General features: G+C 33.9%; 1 protein-coding gene and 1 long non-coding RNA gene across 3 annotated transcripts in view; one reads left to right on the top strand and one right to left on the bottom strand.

The window, feature by feature from the left end:
* The first annotated feature begins 2,398 nt into the window (after positions 1–2,398).
* Positions 2,399–14,834, top strand: part of LOC131529943 (complement factor H-related protein 4-like) — a 51,929-nt gene continuing 39,493 nt past the window's right edge. For both annotated transcript variants that reach the window (XM_058759956.1, XM_058759955.1), the window contains exons 1-5: positions 2,399–2,490; positions 2,642–2,714; positions 2,998–3,189; positions 9,788–9,961; positions 10,261–10,434. In XM_058759956.1, the coding sequence (XP_058615939.1) occupies positions 2,467–2,490; positions 2,642–2,714; positions 2,998–3,189; positions 9,788–9,961; positions 10,261–10,434 (637 nt within the window). In that variant the 5' untranslated portion in view covers positions 2,399–2,466. The remainder of the gene's footprint in view (positions 2,491–2,641; positions 2,715–2,997; positions 3,190–9,787; positions 9,962–10,260; positions 10,435–14,834) is intronic.
* Positions 5,354–9,781, bottom strand: LOC131529948 (uncharacterized). Its single transcript, XR_009268261.1, has 3 exons — positions 8,557–9,781; positions 7,930–8,018; positions 5,354–5,612 (listed from the first exon to the last, which is right to left on the bottom strand). It is a non-coding gene; the product is annotated as an uncharacterized LOC131529948 (long non-coding RNA).

Below are 14,834 nucleotides of genomic sequence, written 5' to 3'. Positions count from 1 at the left end.
AGATGAAAATGACACGTCAGCACCAATATGACCTTATGGGCAGGGTGCCAACATGCGTTACGGGCATCCCGAGCTCGAGTCCCAGCTCATGGACCTTTCTCTCTCACTTCACTTCCTGTCAATACTTAACTGTCCTATCACAATAAAGGCCCAAATGCCAAAAATACATCTTTAAAAGATGAAAGTGACATGAAATTACTATTATAACTAGTAGTTGGAAGATCATTCATTAGCTCAGTTCAGGGTATCTACAGGATTTTTAGATCAAATTTAAGACTTTTAAGACCTGAACAAATTAAAATAATACCATATAAGCGAGGTAGGGCAATGTCTATGAATTTACAGTTCAGATACAGGTTTTCACAAAAAAAAAAAAAAAAAAAAAAAGTTTTATACAATCATAAAATGAAATTAAATTAAAAAAAAAAAATAATAATAATAATAATAATATTAATAATTATTATTTTATATATATATATATATATATATATATATATATATATATATATATATATATTATTATTATTATTAATATTATTATTATATAATAATATTATTTAAAAATAATAATAATATATATATATATATATATATATATATATATATATATATATATATATATATATATATATAAATTTGGACATTCTCCTGCTAAGAAACAGCAGTACACTCAGTACAAGAAAGTACACTCTGCAGTACACTCCGGTTTAGAGGGAATGCTCAGAGCTTGTTAAGCGTTGATCAAAAACAGTGCTTTAAGTTTCATCTTTAACTGTAGAAATTGCTAATTCAGCCAAGACTTGTTGCTGTAGATTAGTTACTCTGAATTTACTCAGCATCACTCGATGCACAGGAATTCACTTAAAGTGTTATTTAGTATAATTTTGCCAGAAAAAAAAAAAAAACCTTTTAGAATTTTTATCATATGTTAATGTAAAAAAATATAACTTGTGTTTGTTTGTTTGCTGGTTTTTATTGTATTTGTCATACCTGTATTTTTTTAAGTGTTTTTTGCCATGAAAATAGCCTAAGATGCTGACATGACATTAAAATATATATATACTACTACTTAATGCACAGGCCTATTTTGACATCAGTTTGTCAGATGTTTTTTGTCATATTGCTACACTTATCACTGTCAATCATAGCACTGACTTGTGGAACAATTTAGCACAGTGGTTCCCAAACCTGTCCTGCACCTTTTGTAGGTCTCCCTCATCTAACACACCTGATTCCACTCATCAGCTCATTAGTAGAGACTGCAAGAACTAAATTGGATGTGTCTGATTAGGGAGACATACAAAATGTGCAGTGCAAGGGGTCCTCCAGGACAGGTTTGGGAGCCACTTTTAGCAGGTTAATTTTTTTTTTTTCTTCACACCTGCCTTTGTCATTTCACACCTAGTTGTAGGCTAGGCATCTTTGCTTTATCAAAGTGATTTTCCCCATCATATGGATAAAGTTTAAAGCATTAATCAACACTTTATTACTCACACATTCAATGTTATGGAAAACTATGACAGAAATTCACGAAAGTATGAAGTGTAATAAATACAAATCTAATTTGAGATCAGAAATGCATCACATAACTGTTAAAACAACTGACTACGTTTGTGCTTAAAAGGAAGATTGGAATTATTAACCAATTTCTCCATCAGTATCCAATACTGTTATCACATCACGTGTCAAAAGAACGAACGACGCAGACCCGAAGACTCGGGAGACAAACTAATTATTTCTCTTTCCAGACTGCATAGCATCTATGGGGCTGTCACGGGATGAACAACTCGAACCCGAACCCGAAGACTCGAGAGATGAACTAATCATTTCTGTTTCCTGTAAAGAACCAGCAGGATGTTGCGCATGCGCAGTCAACACAAACTAAACGAATCCCTCGCTGAGACGTCCTGAATGTTCCAGAGACATATTAAAGATTAATTTAAACTGATTGCTCATGACTGACACATCACTAGCGCACAAAATAAAAAAAAATAAAAAAACACAGGAGTGCATACAGAACTGAGTTGCTAATGGTACTGTACTTTGTGCCATAATGAAACAGTGCTCTGGCTTTCTTGTTGATTTAAATTTGACCACTGACATGCTTATATGTATAATGATCATGATTTATATGAGACGATATTTACATGAATTAGACTTTATTAGCATGTTTTCTGTGCTTACTTTATCATCTTTTAAAAGAACAAACTGGAATGCCAGCCATGTCATATGAAATGTTCTGTAATTAGTGCACAAACATGGACAAAACATGGACTAAATATTTTCCAATATCAGTAAGTTGAACTGGAACATGAATTCGTGAAGAAGAGGGCTGTCAGGTTTTCAGCAAATCATTTTGGGGCGTTGAGCTGAGTCCTGTTTGGTGGGGCGGAGGGAAGGACGGTTGCTTTTTATCTGCATTACACAGACTTCAGAGATTCATATCACCACCACTCTTAAGAGTTCATGAATACATCTTTTGGAAAACAGGTAATCACAGTTTTCATCAGTACTCATTCATGTTTAACACTAAAGGAATAAGGAAAGTAAATAAGTATATCTGGTAGGTGATTAAGTCAAGACTGTTTATACAGTTTATTAGCTTTGTAAACTGTACTAAGCCATTTGTCATGTTTTACAGCTTAAAATGAAATATTATGAGATATTTCTCTTTCTTCTATTAATGATCATGGCTGTCTCAACAAATGCTCAAGGTAACACAATGATACACAAAGTAGCTAAAGGAAAAACATCTAATATGTTGCACAACATATAATAATATCATGTTTGTATATCACTTTTATTTATAATGCCTGTCTGAATTTATATATGGTTTTTTGTTCATTTTCCATGAAATTTCATAAAAACCATAAAACCCAAATGTGGGTCTAAATTTGAAGTAAATTTAGCTGTCATTACACTGCTCTGCTCTGCTTTATTTCAGTAAAATAACAGCTATCTTTTAATAATGATTGAATATTATTTCTTCATATGCAGAAGTTACCTGTGAGGGGGAACAACTCATCAATGTTGACATTTTAACTGGACATCCAGGTATCGTTTCACCTTATAAACCTGGACATGTTTTAGTTTTTCGCTGCACTGATGTGAACCTGAAGATGCACGGACAACGAACGATTGAATGCCTGTCAAATGGAAAATGGGATCAGCCATATCCGAAATGTGAAGGTATGAAACAATACTACAATGTATTATTTGCTTTAAACCTTTTTACAAAATGTTGCTATGTTTATTATGTATAAGGTATAAAAAGTCATGAATTATATTATTAATTAAAAAAAAAAAAATGAAAGGCAAAATTAACATCTATGTGTTATTCATTAAAACATCATTCATACATCAAATATTCACACATGAACCCTGTCCCAAACTGCCAATGACTAGAAGATTTTGTTCAATGTCTTTCTTCATCTCTTAGTGAGTTGATTAACAGCTGACTAGCCCCAGTCAACAAAAAATATACAGCAAAAAAAAAAAGAAGAAAAAAAAAAAGACCTGCTGGAACAGTTTGGCATTAACCAGTCATTGTGGCTGTTGTGCAAAGTATATTTCATGAACTTATATGATTTTCACATATAAATATTGTATGTTTAATACTTGAACTAGTATATTAAGACAAATGACGACTTCTGATGAAAGGATAAATAAGTCCAGATGCAGAACACTGAAATGACTAGAATTTCTTCTCTCTCCAGATGTAACGTCCTTTTTTCTTTTTTAAATTCCTCAGATTTGATCTTAAAGGGTGATGTTATGTCCTTGGTACTATTAATCAAAGGGTCCCTGTTGAAAAAAAACAGTAATAATGATTGAATTTTATTTCTTTATATGCAGAAGTTACCTGTGAGGGGGAAGAACTCATCGGTGTTGACATTTTAACTGGACATCCAGGTATCGTTTCACCTTATAAACCTGGACATGTTTTAGTTTTTCGCTGCACTGATGTGGACCTGAAGATGCACGGACAATGAACGATTGAATGCCTGTCAAATGGAAAATGGGATCAGCCATATCCGAAATGTGAAGGTATGAAACAATACTTTAATAATATATTTGCTTTAAACGTTTTTACAAAATGTTGAGATGTTTATTATGTATTATGTATAAAAAAATAGGAATTATATTCTTGATACAAAAAAGTTAAAGAAGTCAAATTATATAAAAAAAAAAAAGGTAATGATAATGTTAACATCTATGCGTTATTCATTAAAAAATCATTCCTACTTCAAACATTCACACATAAACATGTCCCACACTGTCAATGGCTTAAATTACTGTAAAAATTGTTACAGTATTATTACTGTAATTGCATTTACAGTATAATAATTGCTTTACTGTATTTTCATTTACAGTATTATTACTGTATTTTCATTTGCAGTGTTATTACTGTATTTTCATTTACAGTATTTTTACCGTATTTTCATTTACAGTATCAGTGCTGTAGTGTTTATTTTCATGTAGTTTAAACATTTTTTACCTGTAAAAAAAACAATCAAATTGTGGTACAGCACTGTAATCCATTATTTTTACCACCCCAACTCTATAAAAATCACAATGAGCATTAGCTCTGATAATATTCTTTTTAATTGTTGAACATTTTCTTTTTAAAAATACAAATTACAGGTCTTGATCTCTAGGATGAACTAGCTGAAAAAAAGGGCATCACAACAGTCCCCTGGGCACTTTGTAGCATGGCAAAACTTACACATACTGAAAAGCAAAAACAAGTAAGTACACTAACAGTCAAAAGTTTTTGAACAGTAAGATTTTTGATGTTTTTAAATAATTATCTTCTGCTCACCAAGCCTGCATTTATTTACTGCAAAAGCAGTAATACTGTGAAATATTTTTACTATTTAAAATAACAGCTTTCAATTTGAATATATTTTATAATGTAATTTATTCCTGTGATCACAGCTAAATTTTCAGCATCATTACTCCACTCTTCAGTGTCACATGATCCTTCAGAAATCATTCTAATATACTGATAAACATTTATTATTATTATCATCATCATCATAACAGTTTAGTACATTTTCTCAGGATTCTTTGATTAACAGAAAGATCCAAAGATCAACATTTATCTGAAATAAAAAGATTTTGTAACATTATACACTATGCCATTCAAAAGCTTGGGGGTATCAGAGTATTAGAATGGTCTGAATGGTCATGTGACACTGAAGACTGGAGTAATGATGCTGAAAATTCAGCTTTGCTCACAGCAATAAATTTCATTTTAAAATATATTCAAATAGAAAACATTTATTTTAAATAGTAAAAATATTTCAAAATTGTACTGTTTTTGCTGTACTTTGGATCAAATAAATGCAGGCTTGGTAAGCAGAAGACATTAAAAATCTTACTGTTCAAAAACTTTTGACTGGTAGTGTTAATAAAATCAAATAATACAGTAAAAATGAGTTTGTGTTGTGTTAAATTTCAGTCATTTTGACAGTCAAAGTTGACAAGCTCTCCGATGAGAAACAGCAGGATGGGATTCAGGCAGATCCTTTTTCTTTGCACCCTCTTTCCAGAATTCCAGCTGACCTGTGACTTTCAATGCATTTGGTGCCACAAAGATCTGAATGAACCTGCAAGCACAAGAAAAAAAAAAACATTATTTTTTAAAGCAGTGTTTACAGAATTTGCCTCAACTGTCAAACTTGGTGCTGTATGCACTTTGATGTTAATAAAACCTTATATACTACATCTGAACGCACCTACAAAGGAAGGTACATAATGAGTTGATAATTCATCACATTCAAATTATTAAAGCTCCATTTTTTACAATGCATTCTCAATCAGTAGAGCAAAGTGCTAGAATGCTGAATTAATGGGTGTGATTCCAAAGGCGGTTCTAGGGTGAGTGGATATACGGGCCTTAGCCCAGAGACATTCATTTATGTATCAGAATACACGGGATACAAGTCAAATAAAACAGGCTATGCTGAAAAGTTACATTGGCTAAGTGGCTTAATTTTTTTTAAAGCGACAAGTGTAATTAATTACAATTTTCACTTACAAATTGCATAAATAATATTATGAAATTAATGTTTTAAATATAAACACAAAAATATGTAAATGATAGAAAAAAAAATAGAATGATACTTTTAAAAATGAGACTAAAATTACCAGTAGGTGGCAGAAAGCCACTGTCTTAATGACTGAGCCATTGAGTCATTTATTCAATCTATTCATTAAAAACTGCTGATTCTTTCAGGAATGAAGAAACTGTTTTTTATGAATGGATCAGTGAATCACTGATTCAAGGCATTCAAAAAAGGTAAATTCTTTCAGTAATGAAACACTGTTGTGTGCAGAGACAATATTTATTTTCATGATTTAAATCACTTAATATTAACTTCTTGTTTATTGAATTTTGTTGCCCTGACACTTAGTAAAGTCTGCCACAGACCATGCTAAATGCTAACCGATCTGTTCATATAATCTAGTCATTTCTAAATGTGTGTGTGTGTGTCCTAAAAAATCTGTGCTTATAATACCATGATTAAAAATCTATATTTGTTGCTATGCAGTAACAGTAATCTAATTTTGTCAGATGGGGATATCGGTATTATGAATTTATAGGCTACAGTAAGTTAAAGATACCTGAAGCAGCTGCATTTTGCTGTCTAAGTGCTGGTTCAATAGAAATAATTTTAATGCACATGAAAACTCAATCTTGATGCCCACACACCCCTAGCGCCATCCCTGTTTGATTCCCAGGGAATTAATAACTTAATAAAATGTGTAGGGGAGCGCAGGGCACAAACTAACACGGGGTAAGTTGTAACACACATGGTTTAAATATTTCCACACATGCTAGCATAACCAAATTTACAGTATTTACTACTGCCATATCAACACTATATAGAGAATAAAGTGCACCAAAATTCAAAAATCTTTTGAAGATGTCGCTGAATATTTATTCTACCAAAGCAGAAGTACATTTCTGGCTGAAGTGAATTGTCATCTCAGTTTTTAGTATTCATTTAAAATTAGACAAATCTGCTATTATTTTAATCTCCAATCTGTTATCAGTTTAGATTCGCTAACTAGCAGAAGACATTAACCAGTTTTAAATTCCAGTTGCACAGATGGGGAACGTTGTAACACTGCGTTACAATGTGCCCCGCTATTATTAAACTATGCTATTCTATGACATTAGCAATGCAATTTACACCATTTACTTTAATGAGTTTTAATGAGAAACCACAAGAAGCAGGTGAATAAAGACTGAGAATCGATGTTTAATGTTCAGAAATTGTTATTTCAAGAAATGTAAAGCATTTGTCGTGTCCTGTGTCCTATGACAGCTGTATGTGGAGGGAGGGGAGTGTATCATTTCTGAATTTCTGAATTCACTGTATATGTAGCTGTGTGTTGCGATCAGGGCCGTCCCAAGCATGGTTGCAATGTGTTCATTGTCAAACTCCAAAATTAGATTATTTTTAATTCTTAAAAAACGCCATTATTTTATTTGAAAAAGTTAATGATTTTATTTTATTGACAAAATATTTTAGTTTGTCTTGTATATTTTTTCATTAGATCCGGTAATATTTTAAGCTGTCATATGGTTATGTTACAACATGCCCCTCACATGTTACAATGTACCCCACCTACGGGGCATGTTGTCACTTCCATTCTTTTGAGATAAATAACGAAAAACATATACACCTGTAATTATGAAACAACTCAACATATTTGTACTAGACAAGTGTGAAATTAAAGTGTATAAAAAAAATTATACTCTGAACCCCACGTGGATTTACACATGCTAATAAAGTCCGTGTTAGGTTGTGTCCCGTGCTCCCCTACATTAAATACAATATAACTTGCTTTGGCTAAAAGCACCTGGCAAATGCATGAATGTAAATGCAATGTAAAACAAAATGTATTTTGGGTTACCTAATTCTGCATTTCTGTAAAACGGACAGCTGGCTGTATGATGATTCTGCCCTCATATTCAGGATCCTGTTTTTGCTTGAAGAAATCTCCTGTAACAGACAGAGTCACAACACCCTTTTAGTGTTACTATAGTTTATGATCAGAAAAAAAACTACCATACAGTAATATAAACATTTTGAATAAAATAAACATTTTTGGTAACACTTTACAATAAGGTGTCATTTGTTAACATTGGTTAATGTATCAATTAACATGAACAAACAATGAACAATGCATTTATTACACTATTTATTAATCTTTGTTAATGTTAGTTAATGACAATACAGTTGTTGTTTATTTCATGTTAGTTCACAGAGCATTAACTAATGTTAACAAACACAGCTTGTGATTTTAATAATGCATTGGTAAATGCTGAAATTAACATTAACTAAGCTTAATAAATGCTGTAGAAGCATTGTGCATTAATGTTTTAAACTAACGTTAATGTTAACTAATGAACCTTATTGTAAAGTGTTACCACATTTTTTATATTTATAAGCAAAACTTCTCTCTTTAAAAAGTAAGTTAGTGGAGAACTGCAGCCCGAGGCTAATTTGGCTACTTTAGTAACATTAGATGAAAGCTCACCTGTTGTTACGACGGCAATCACAGGAAAAGACTCCAATACTCCTCCGATGCAGAAGACATGACCACAAGACCACAAACTTGAAAATAAAATACAAAAGATGTACTTTACAGTGGTATTTCTTAACTCAGTTTTCCTCAGTATTTCATGTTAGCTCGCGGTTTTATTTTACGTCTCTCACTGAATAGGAACCGTCTCTAAAGTTACATACAACACTGGTAAACACGTTTTTAACTTAAATAGCATTTGAAGAGAATTACACTTGCGATAAAGAGGCAGTGTAGGCTACAGAAGATATTATGCTTCTCTGTGTTCGTTAACTTCGGCTAACTGACATTATTAACTTACCAGTTGATGTTATCATCGAAACTATGCCAGTCACAAGAAGAGGCGCCAAAATACACCTCCGACGTTGTCGACGAAATCTAGACTAGAAATTTGAAAACAACAAACAAAAGAATTACTTGAAAATACTGTTTAAAATCTCCACTGAATTGAAACAGTGGTGTTGTGTACGCACTTTACCTCAGTAACGTTATTTCACATTAGTTCGTTGTTAAGGTTAAGTAACGACTGGCCAGATTAACTAACTTGCATCAAAGGGCAGCCAAACCTACAAACGTGTTTCTCGGTTTAATAAGGTTTATTTTGACTAATATAGGTGAAATTAATGTACTCACCAGTCGATGTTATCACCGTTATGGCGGCGTTAATCCGGCCATCAGTCAGAAAAAAAGGCCCCAACTCCCGACATGAAAAACGGCACGATGAATAATGTCAGTTTGCTTTTAATAAGTTAAAACATCTTAAAATATCTCAGTTTTGCATAAAACAGAAATAATATATGCCTACTAACCTTTTTGTCTAGTTAACAGTGCAAAGTGTCTCTTTTGTCCTTTTACCGCTGCTTCCACCAAACAGCAAACAAAATAAATCTCCCTTGCCATTGGTCAGTTTTTCGCGGGCAAGTTCACTACTGTAAATTTACAGTAGTTTACTGTAGTGACCATACATTTTCCCATAATCCTTTGCAGTTTACAGTAAAATACTGTATATACATTTTACAGTATCTTACTGTACATAATACAGTAAAATACTGTTCAAATTACAGAAATCGGTTACAGTGCATTTGGAGTAAAAAAAAAAGTTCAACCCAGAGGGAAAAACTATTTTCAGAGCTGGATGGTGATGAACTCACTGCATGTTATTAAAAGCATATGAATCTTGTTTCAGAGATTAGATGTGAAGCTCCACGTGACCAGCATGTCTATAGGTCATACGAATACTTCAGAGGAGATATGAAACTAGGAGCAAGAAGATCTTACCGCTGTGAGTCTGGGTATGAGAAAATGGCAGAAGACGCCACATGTACACGAGACGGATGGACACCAAATCCACTGTGTGCTAGTATGTTCTGCTATTAAATCTCAAAATATGCAAATGAATGAAATTGGGAGCAATAAATAAACTAATAATAAAGTTGTGCAGTTGTGAGTTTAATATATATAATATACTATTGTTTAGAATATCTCTTCAACATATTAAATCTTTTTCTTAAACATTTCATTAAAATGACCTCATACTCATATTAGAGATTTAATAATGCCACGTTTTCTTAGTGATGACAGTCTCAGGGAAATGCAGGCCACCGCCATTTGGTGATGAATTCACTGCATGTTATTAAAAACATGTTAATCTTGTTTCAGAGAGTGGATGTGAAGCTCCACGTGACCAGCATGTCTATAGTCCATCCCAATACTTCAGAGGAGATATGAAACTAGGTGCAAGAAGATCTTACCGCTGTGAGTCTGGGTATGACAAAATGGCAGAAGAGGCCACATGTACACGAGACGGATGGACACCAAATCCACTGTGTGCTGGTATGTTCTGCTATTAAATCTCACAATATGCAAATTAATGAAATTGGGAGATAAATAAATAATACAATTGTACAGTTGTGAGTCTAATATATATATAATATACTATTGTTTAGAATATCTCTTCAACAGATTAAATCTTTTTCTTAAACTTTTTTTTAATTACCTCACTCTCATGTTAGAGATTTACTAATGCCACGTTTTCTTAGTGATGACAGTCTCAGTGAAATGTGGGCCACCGCCATGAGTGAACAATGCAGATACAGTAGAAATGACAAAAAAGGAATACAATACAGGGGAGAGAGTTGAATACATCTGCTTTAACAAATACATATTGGATCAGCGTCACTCTTTCACCAAATACTTGACTTGTCAGCAAGGCCAGTGGAGAGGAAATGTTAAGTGTTTAAGTAAGTATGAACACATTACACCAAATATATCATATATATGCATCATGATGTAATCTTGTAGATTAAATTGTAGGTTGTGATGATTAGTTAATGAATGTATATTGTGACACTGACAGTGACATGCTGGGTTTATTTCAGAGCCCTGTACAGTGACGAAGGAGTTAATGGCTGAAAGAGGTATAGATTTGGCCTATTTTAATCAACAAAAGATGTTCACAGAACATAATGATCACATGACCTTTATGTGTCTGAGGGGCAAAAATCCAGTAGTTATTACTGACTTCAGACAAAAGTGTAATGATGGAGAGATGACTTTGCCTGAATGTGTGTAACAGTGGAAATAAAACATAGATGAAGCATCAGCTGTACTATTAAGCAAAAAACAAATGAGCAGATCAAAATAAACCATTTTATCCCAAATCAATTTGTCTGTTTTGGATTTCTTGCAAGAAAAAGAAAAAAAGCAAACAAACAAAAACCTAAAGAAGTACTAAATAAACAAATTCTTTAGATGTGCAAGTATTAAAATGATATTAACACTACATTTTTTTCTATATACAGCAAGTCAGTGCATGTATTTTACTCATTGAACAGCGAAATTAAAAATGTATAACCAGGAATGCAAACTCATCAAGGGTGAAAAAGGCGATTAAGACGGTTGTGCTCTATAGTTGTGCAGTAAAATTCACTTTAAAGATTCATTTTCCATTTATGAATGGAAAAAAAATGTGCCAAAAATGTGTGTCCTGGTCAGTGGCGGCTGCTGGTCTTTCAAAGAGGGGAAGCTCATTTTCGGCCTACATCATAAAAATTGTCCATTTATTTATACGTAAATTCTGCCCTATGTTCCTTTTCAAGAAAATGCTCTGTGACCCTGTCGTACCAACTAGGCGTCTTTTCCAGTGATGCTAGCCTAGCCTACTGTATGTATGAATGAATGAATGAATGAATGAACAAACAATCTAAAAAAAACAGAGATATTAAACTCGACGGAGGGAATGTGGGAATTAGGTTAAACTGAAACAAGGAATGTGGTGTATAGGGTTGTCACGATACCATAAAAATGTCTTACGATACTATACCAGCTTAATTTATAATTCAATTCTACAAACTGAAAAATTTAATTAATAAATAGATGTAAGTGAAAACAGACAATATTATTCTCTGAATACTTAATGTGAATGAATGACTGGCTATTGTTATCCACGAAATGATCTAAACAAAACTCATCTTAGCACTGCACAGAAGCTGCATGAAGTGACATTTAGATGTGGCATTTATACATTTAGACTGTATTTAATAATTGCATAAATAATGTTATGAGATTAATGTTTTAAATACTAAATTCTGAATATAGAAATATGTTGGAAAATAATGTAATATGCCTACTTTTAGACGGGAAACTTAAAAACGGCCAGCAGGTGGCAGAAGTTCGTGATTGAATCACTCAGTCATTCAAATGATTCTTTCAAAACGGCTGAATCCTTCAGGAACGAATCAAATGACTGTTTTTATGAGTGGCTCAGTGAATCAGTGATTCGCCCAAGCCACCGCGGATTTGGATTCGAACACAAACGAAACAAAAACAGCACTCTTGCTCGTGTCTATTGCCGAACTGTCAGGAGCATTTTTTGCTCGCATATCGTGAAATTTCCGAGTTAGCAGCATGTATATTAAAACATAACATTATAAATGAATAAAAAAATATATATAATGATTGATAAGAACCAAGTGCAAAGCCGCGATGGGACTGAGCTCGAATAGCTTCAGCGTCAACGACTTTTTATAGAACAAAATCGCTGTCAATCAAACTGAGATGCAGACCCTCCAATCATCATGCAGAAGCCCGGAGTCCAGGCCAGCCCACTCCTCCATTCACCCCCAGAGACGCTGACTGTCCGTGGGCGGGACATAATCGCAGCATTTATTCAATGACCGTCTAGTTTGGAAGCACTGAAAAAAACTGTTCAAAGTAGCCCCATTGAAGTCAATGGACGCTCGGCTTCAACGGGGAAATGCACTGACGCTATGGGAGTGTATGAGAAGGAAATCGAGTCAGCCGACCTGCTATATGTAGCTGATTCTGAACCAACTCGTCTTCGAGATGAACGTGTTCTAACGCATTTTTAGTCAATAAAATGTTAACACAATAGTACATATTTGACCATTAATTTTTTGACATTATAGGGGAAGCCGAGCTTCCCTTGCAGTCTTAAAGAAATCCCCACTGGTCCTGGTGGAAAACAAAGCCTTTTAAGCCTTTAAGGGCGCCAACATGCGTTACGTAATGACATGAAATTACCATTATAACTAGTAGTTGGAAGCAGAAGATCATTCATTAGCTCTGTTCACGGTATCTGCAGGATTTTTTTAGATCAAATTTAAGACTTTTTAAGACCTGAACAAATTAAAATAATACCATACAAGCGAGGTAGGGCAATGTCTATGAATTTACAGTTCAGATGCAGGTTTTCACTCAAAAAAGTTTCATAGAATGATAAATTTCACATTTTCAACCTTTTTTTCCCCGAGTGACTCATAACTCGAAGACTGTAGCAAGGGGAGTCAAAAGGTTGGTATCGTTTCATAGAAAATTCTTATATATATATATATATATATATATATATATATATATATATATATATAAGATCTACTGTATACAGTATATATAACATAATATTAGGGGTGGCACGGTACACAGATGTCACCGTTTGGTACGTACCTTGGTTCGGGGGTCACGGTTCGATACGATTTGCTTTGCTTTCCAGCATTGCTAACTTGACAGCGCAGTTGGTACTTTATCAAAATAAAATACAGTGAGCCAAACATCAGCGCGGGCACCTCTTTGTCACCGTTGGAACGGGTCTAAAGTAGAGCCCTGCACGGGCCTAAAATTTAGGCCCTAGCCCGGCCCTGGCCCGAGACGCTCAGGCCCTAGCCCGGCCCTTGTCCAACAGCTCATCAGAATTCTCGGCCCGAGTCCGACCCGAGCCCGTCTTTTTCCATCCTTCTCCCAAAACAGCTTATCTACTACTGTTTCGGCTTAAAATAGTTCAGTTTTGTATGAAATGGCAAAGTGATTGTATTTCGTTTCGTTATTTTATTAAGTTAATTTAGAAAAAACTTTTGGAGTATTTTTTTATTTGTTAAATGTAAGTTTTTGTTTTTTAAAGTAACGACCAAGCGGCCAGCGGCAGACAGCGAGTTGATCATAGCCTATGTTTAATCAATTTAGCTTTCTCAAATCACCACAAGTTCTCTAAAATTAAATCTATAAATATAAAACGGCTCCACAATGTTAGTTTAAACGCTTGACCTAGATAAATGTGCACTGATGCATATCCAGTAGTTTGTGCAGAGAGTGGAAGCTGAAGCGCGCTTTACAGGACGTGCCAGAATGATCACTTGCATTGGAAACATTTCAAAATACGCTGTCATTTTTGCTCATAAAGGTAAGAGTAAAAGGCTAAATTTTTCAGAACTGTAAAGGGTCTACTTTTATTTGTGTGCACTCACAATATCAACAAAACGTGCTTTTATAAAATAAAGACAAAAAGCCGTTTCGGTTTTGAGCAAGCGGAGCGCTTCTGAAAAACCGAAACAGCATATAGCCTACTTGCCTCACTGACTAGATAAATATAGTATCTATAGAAAGCTTTGAATTACTACTTTAAAACAAAATAATTTTAATCGAAAACATAAACTCTTTCATTATAAAATCCCAAAGGTGCATTTCTCTCTAAAGGCGCAACCAGTGACGAGATGGCGAGTCAGGATCATCATCAAATGCATGGCTGATCAAAAATGCAGCTTTTCCTGAAGCATTGGGAACTTTTTGTAACTCCACGCTCCAACTTCTCCCTGATGCTCTGCATGGTCACCTGTATGCTAATGTGTGCATATATGCGTTGCGTATTGCTCAGGCGATGTATAATATTTATAATATAATCAGTATTTAATACAGTAGCCATGTGTGCTCTGTGCGTATATGGG

The sequence above is a fragment of the Onychostoma macrolepis genome, chromosome 22 (genome assembly GCF_012432095.1).
Source record: "Onychostoma macrolepis isolate SWU-2019 chromosome 22, ASM1243209v1, whole genome shotgun sequence".
Lineage (NCBI taxonomy): Eukaryota > Metazoa > Chordata > Actinopteri > Cypriniformes > Cyprinidae > Onychostoma > Onychostoma macrolepis.
This window is presented reverse-complemented; position numbering and strand designations above follow the sequence as displayed.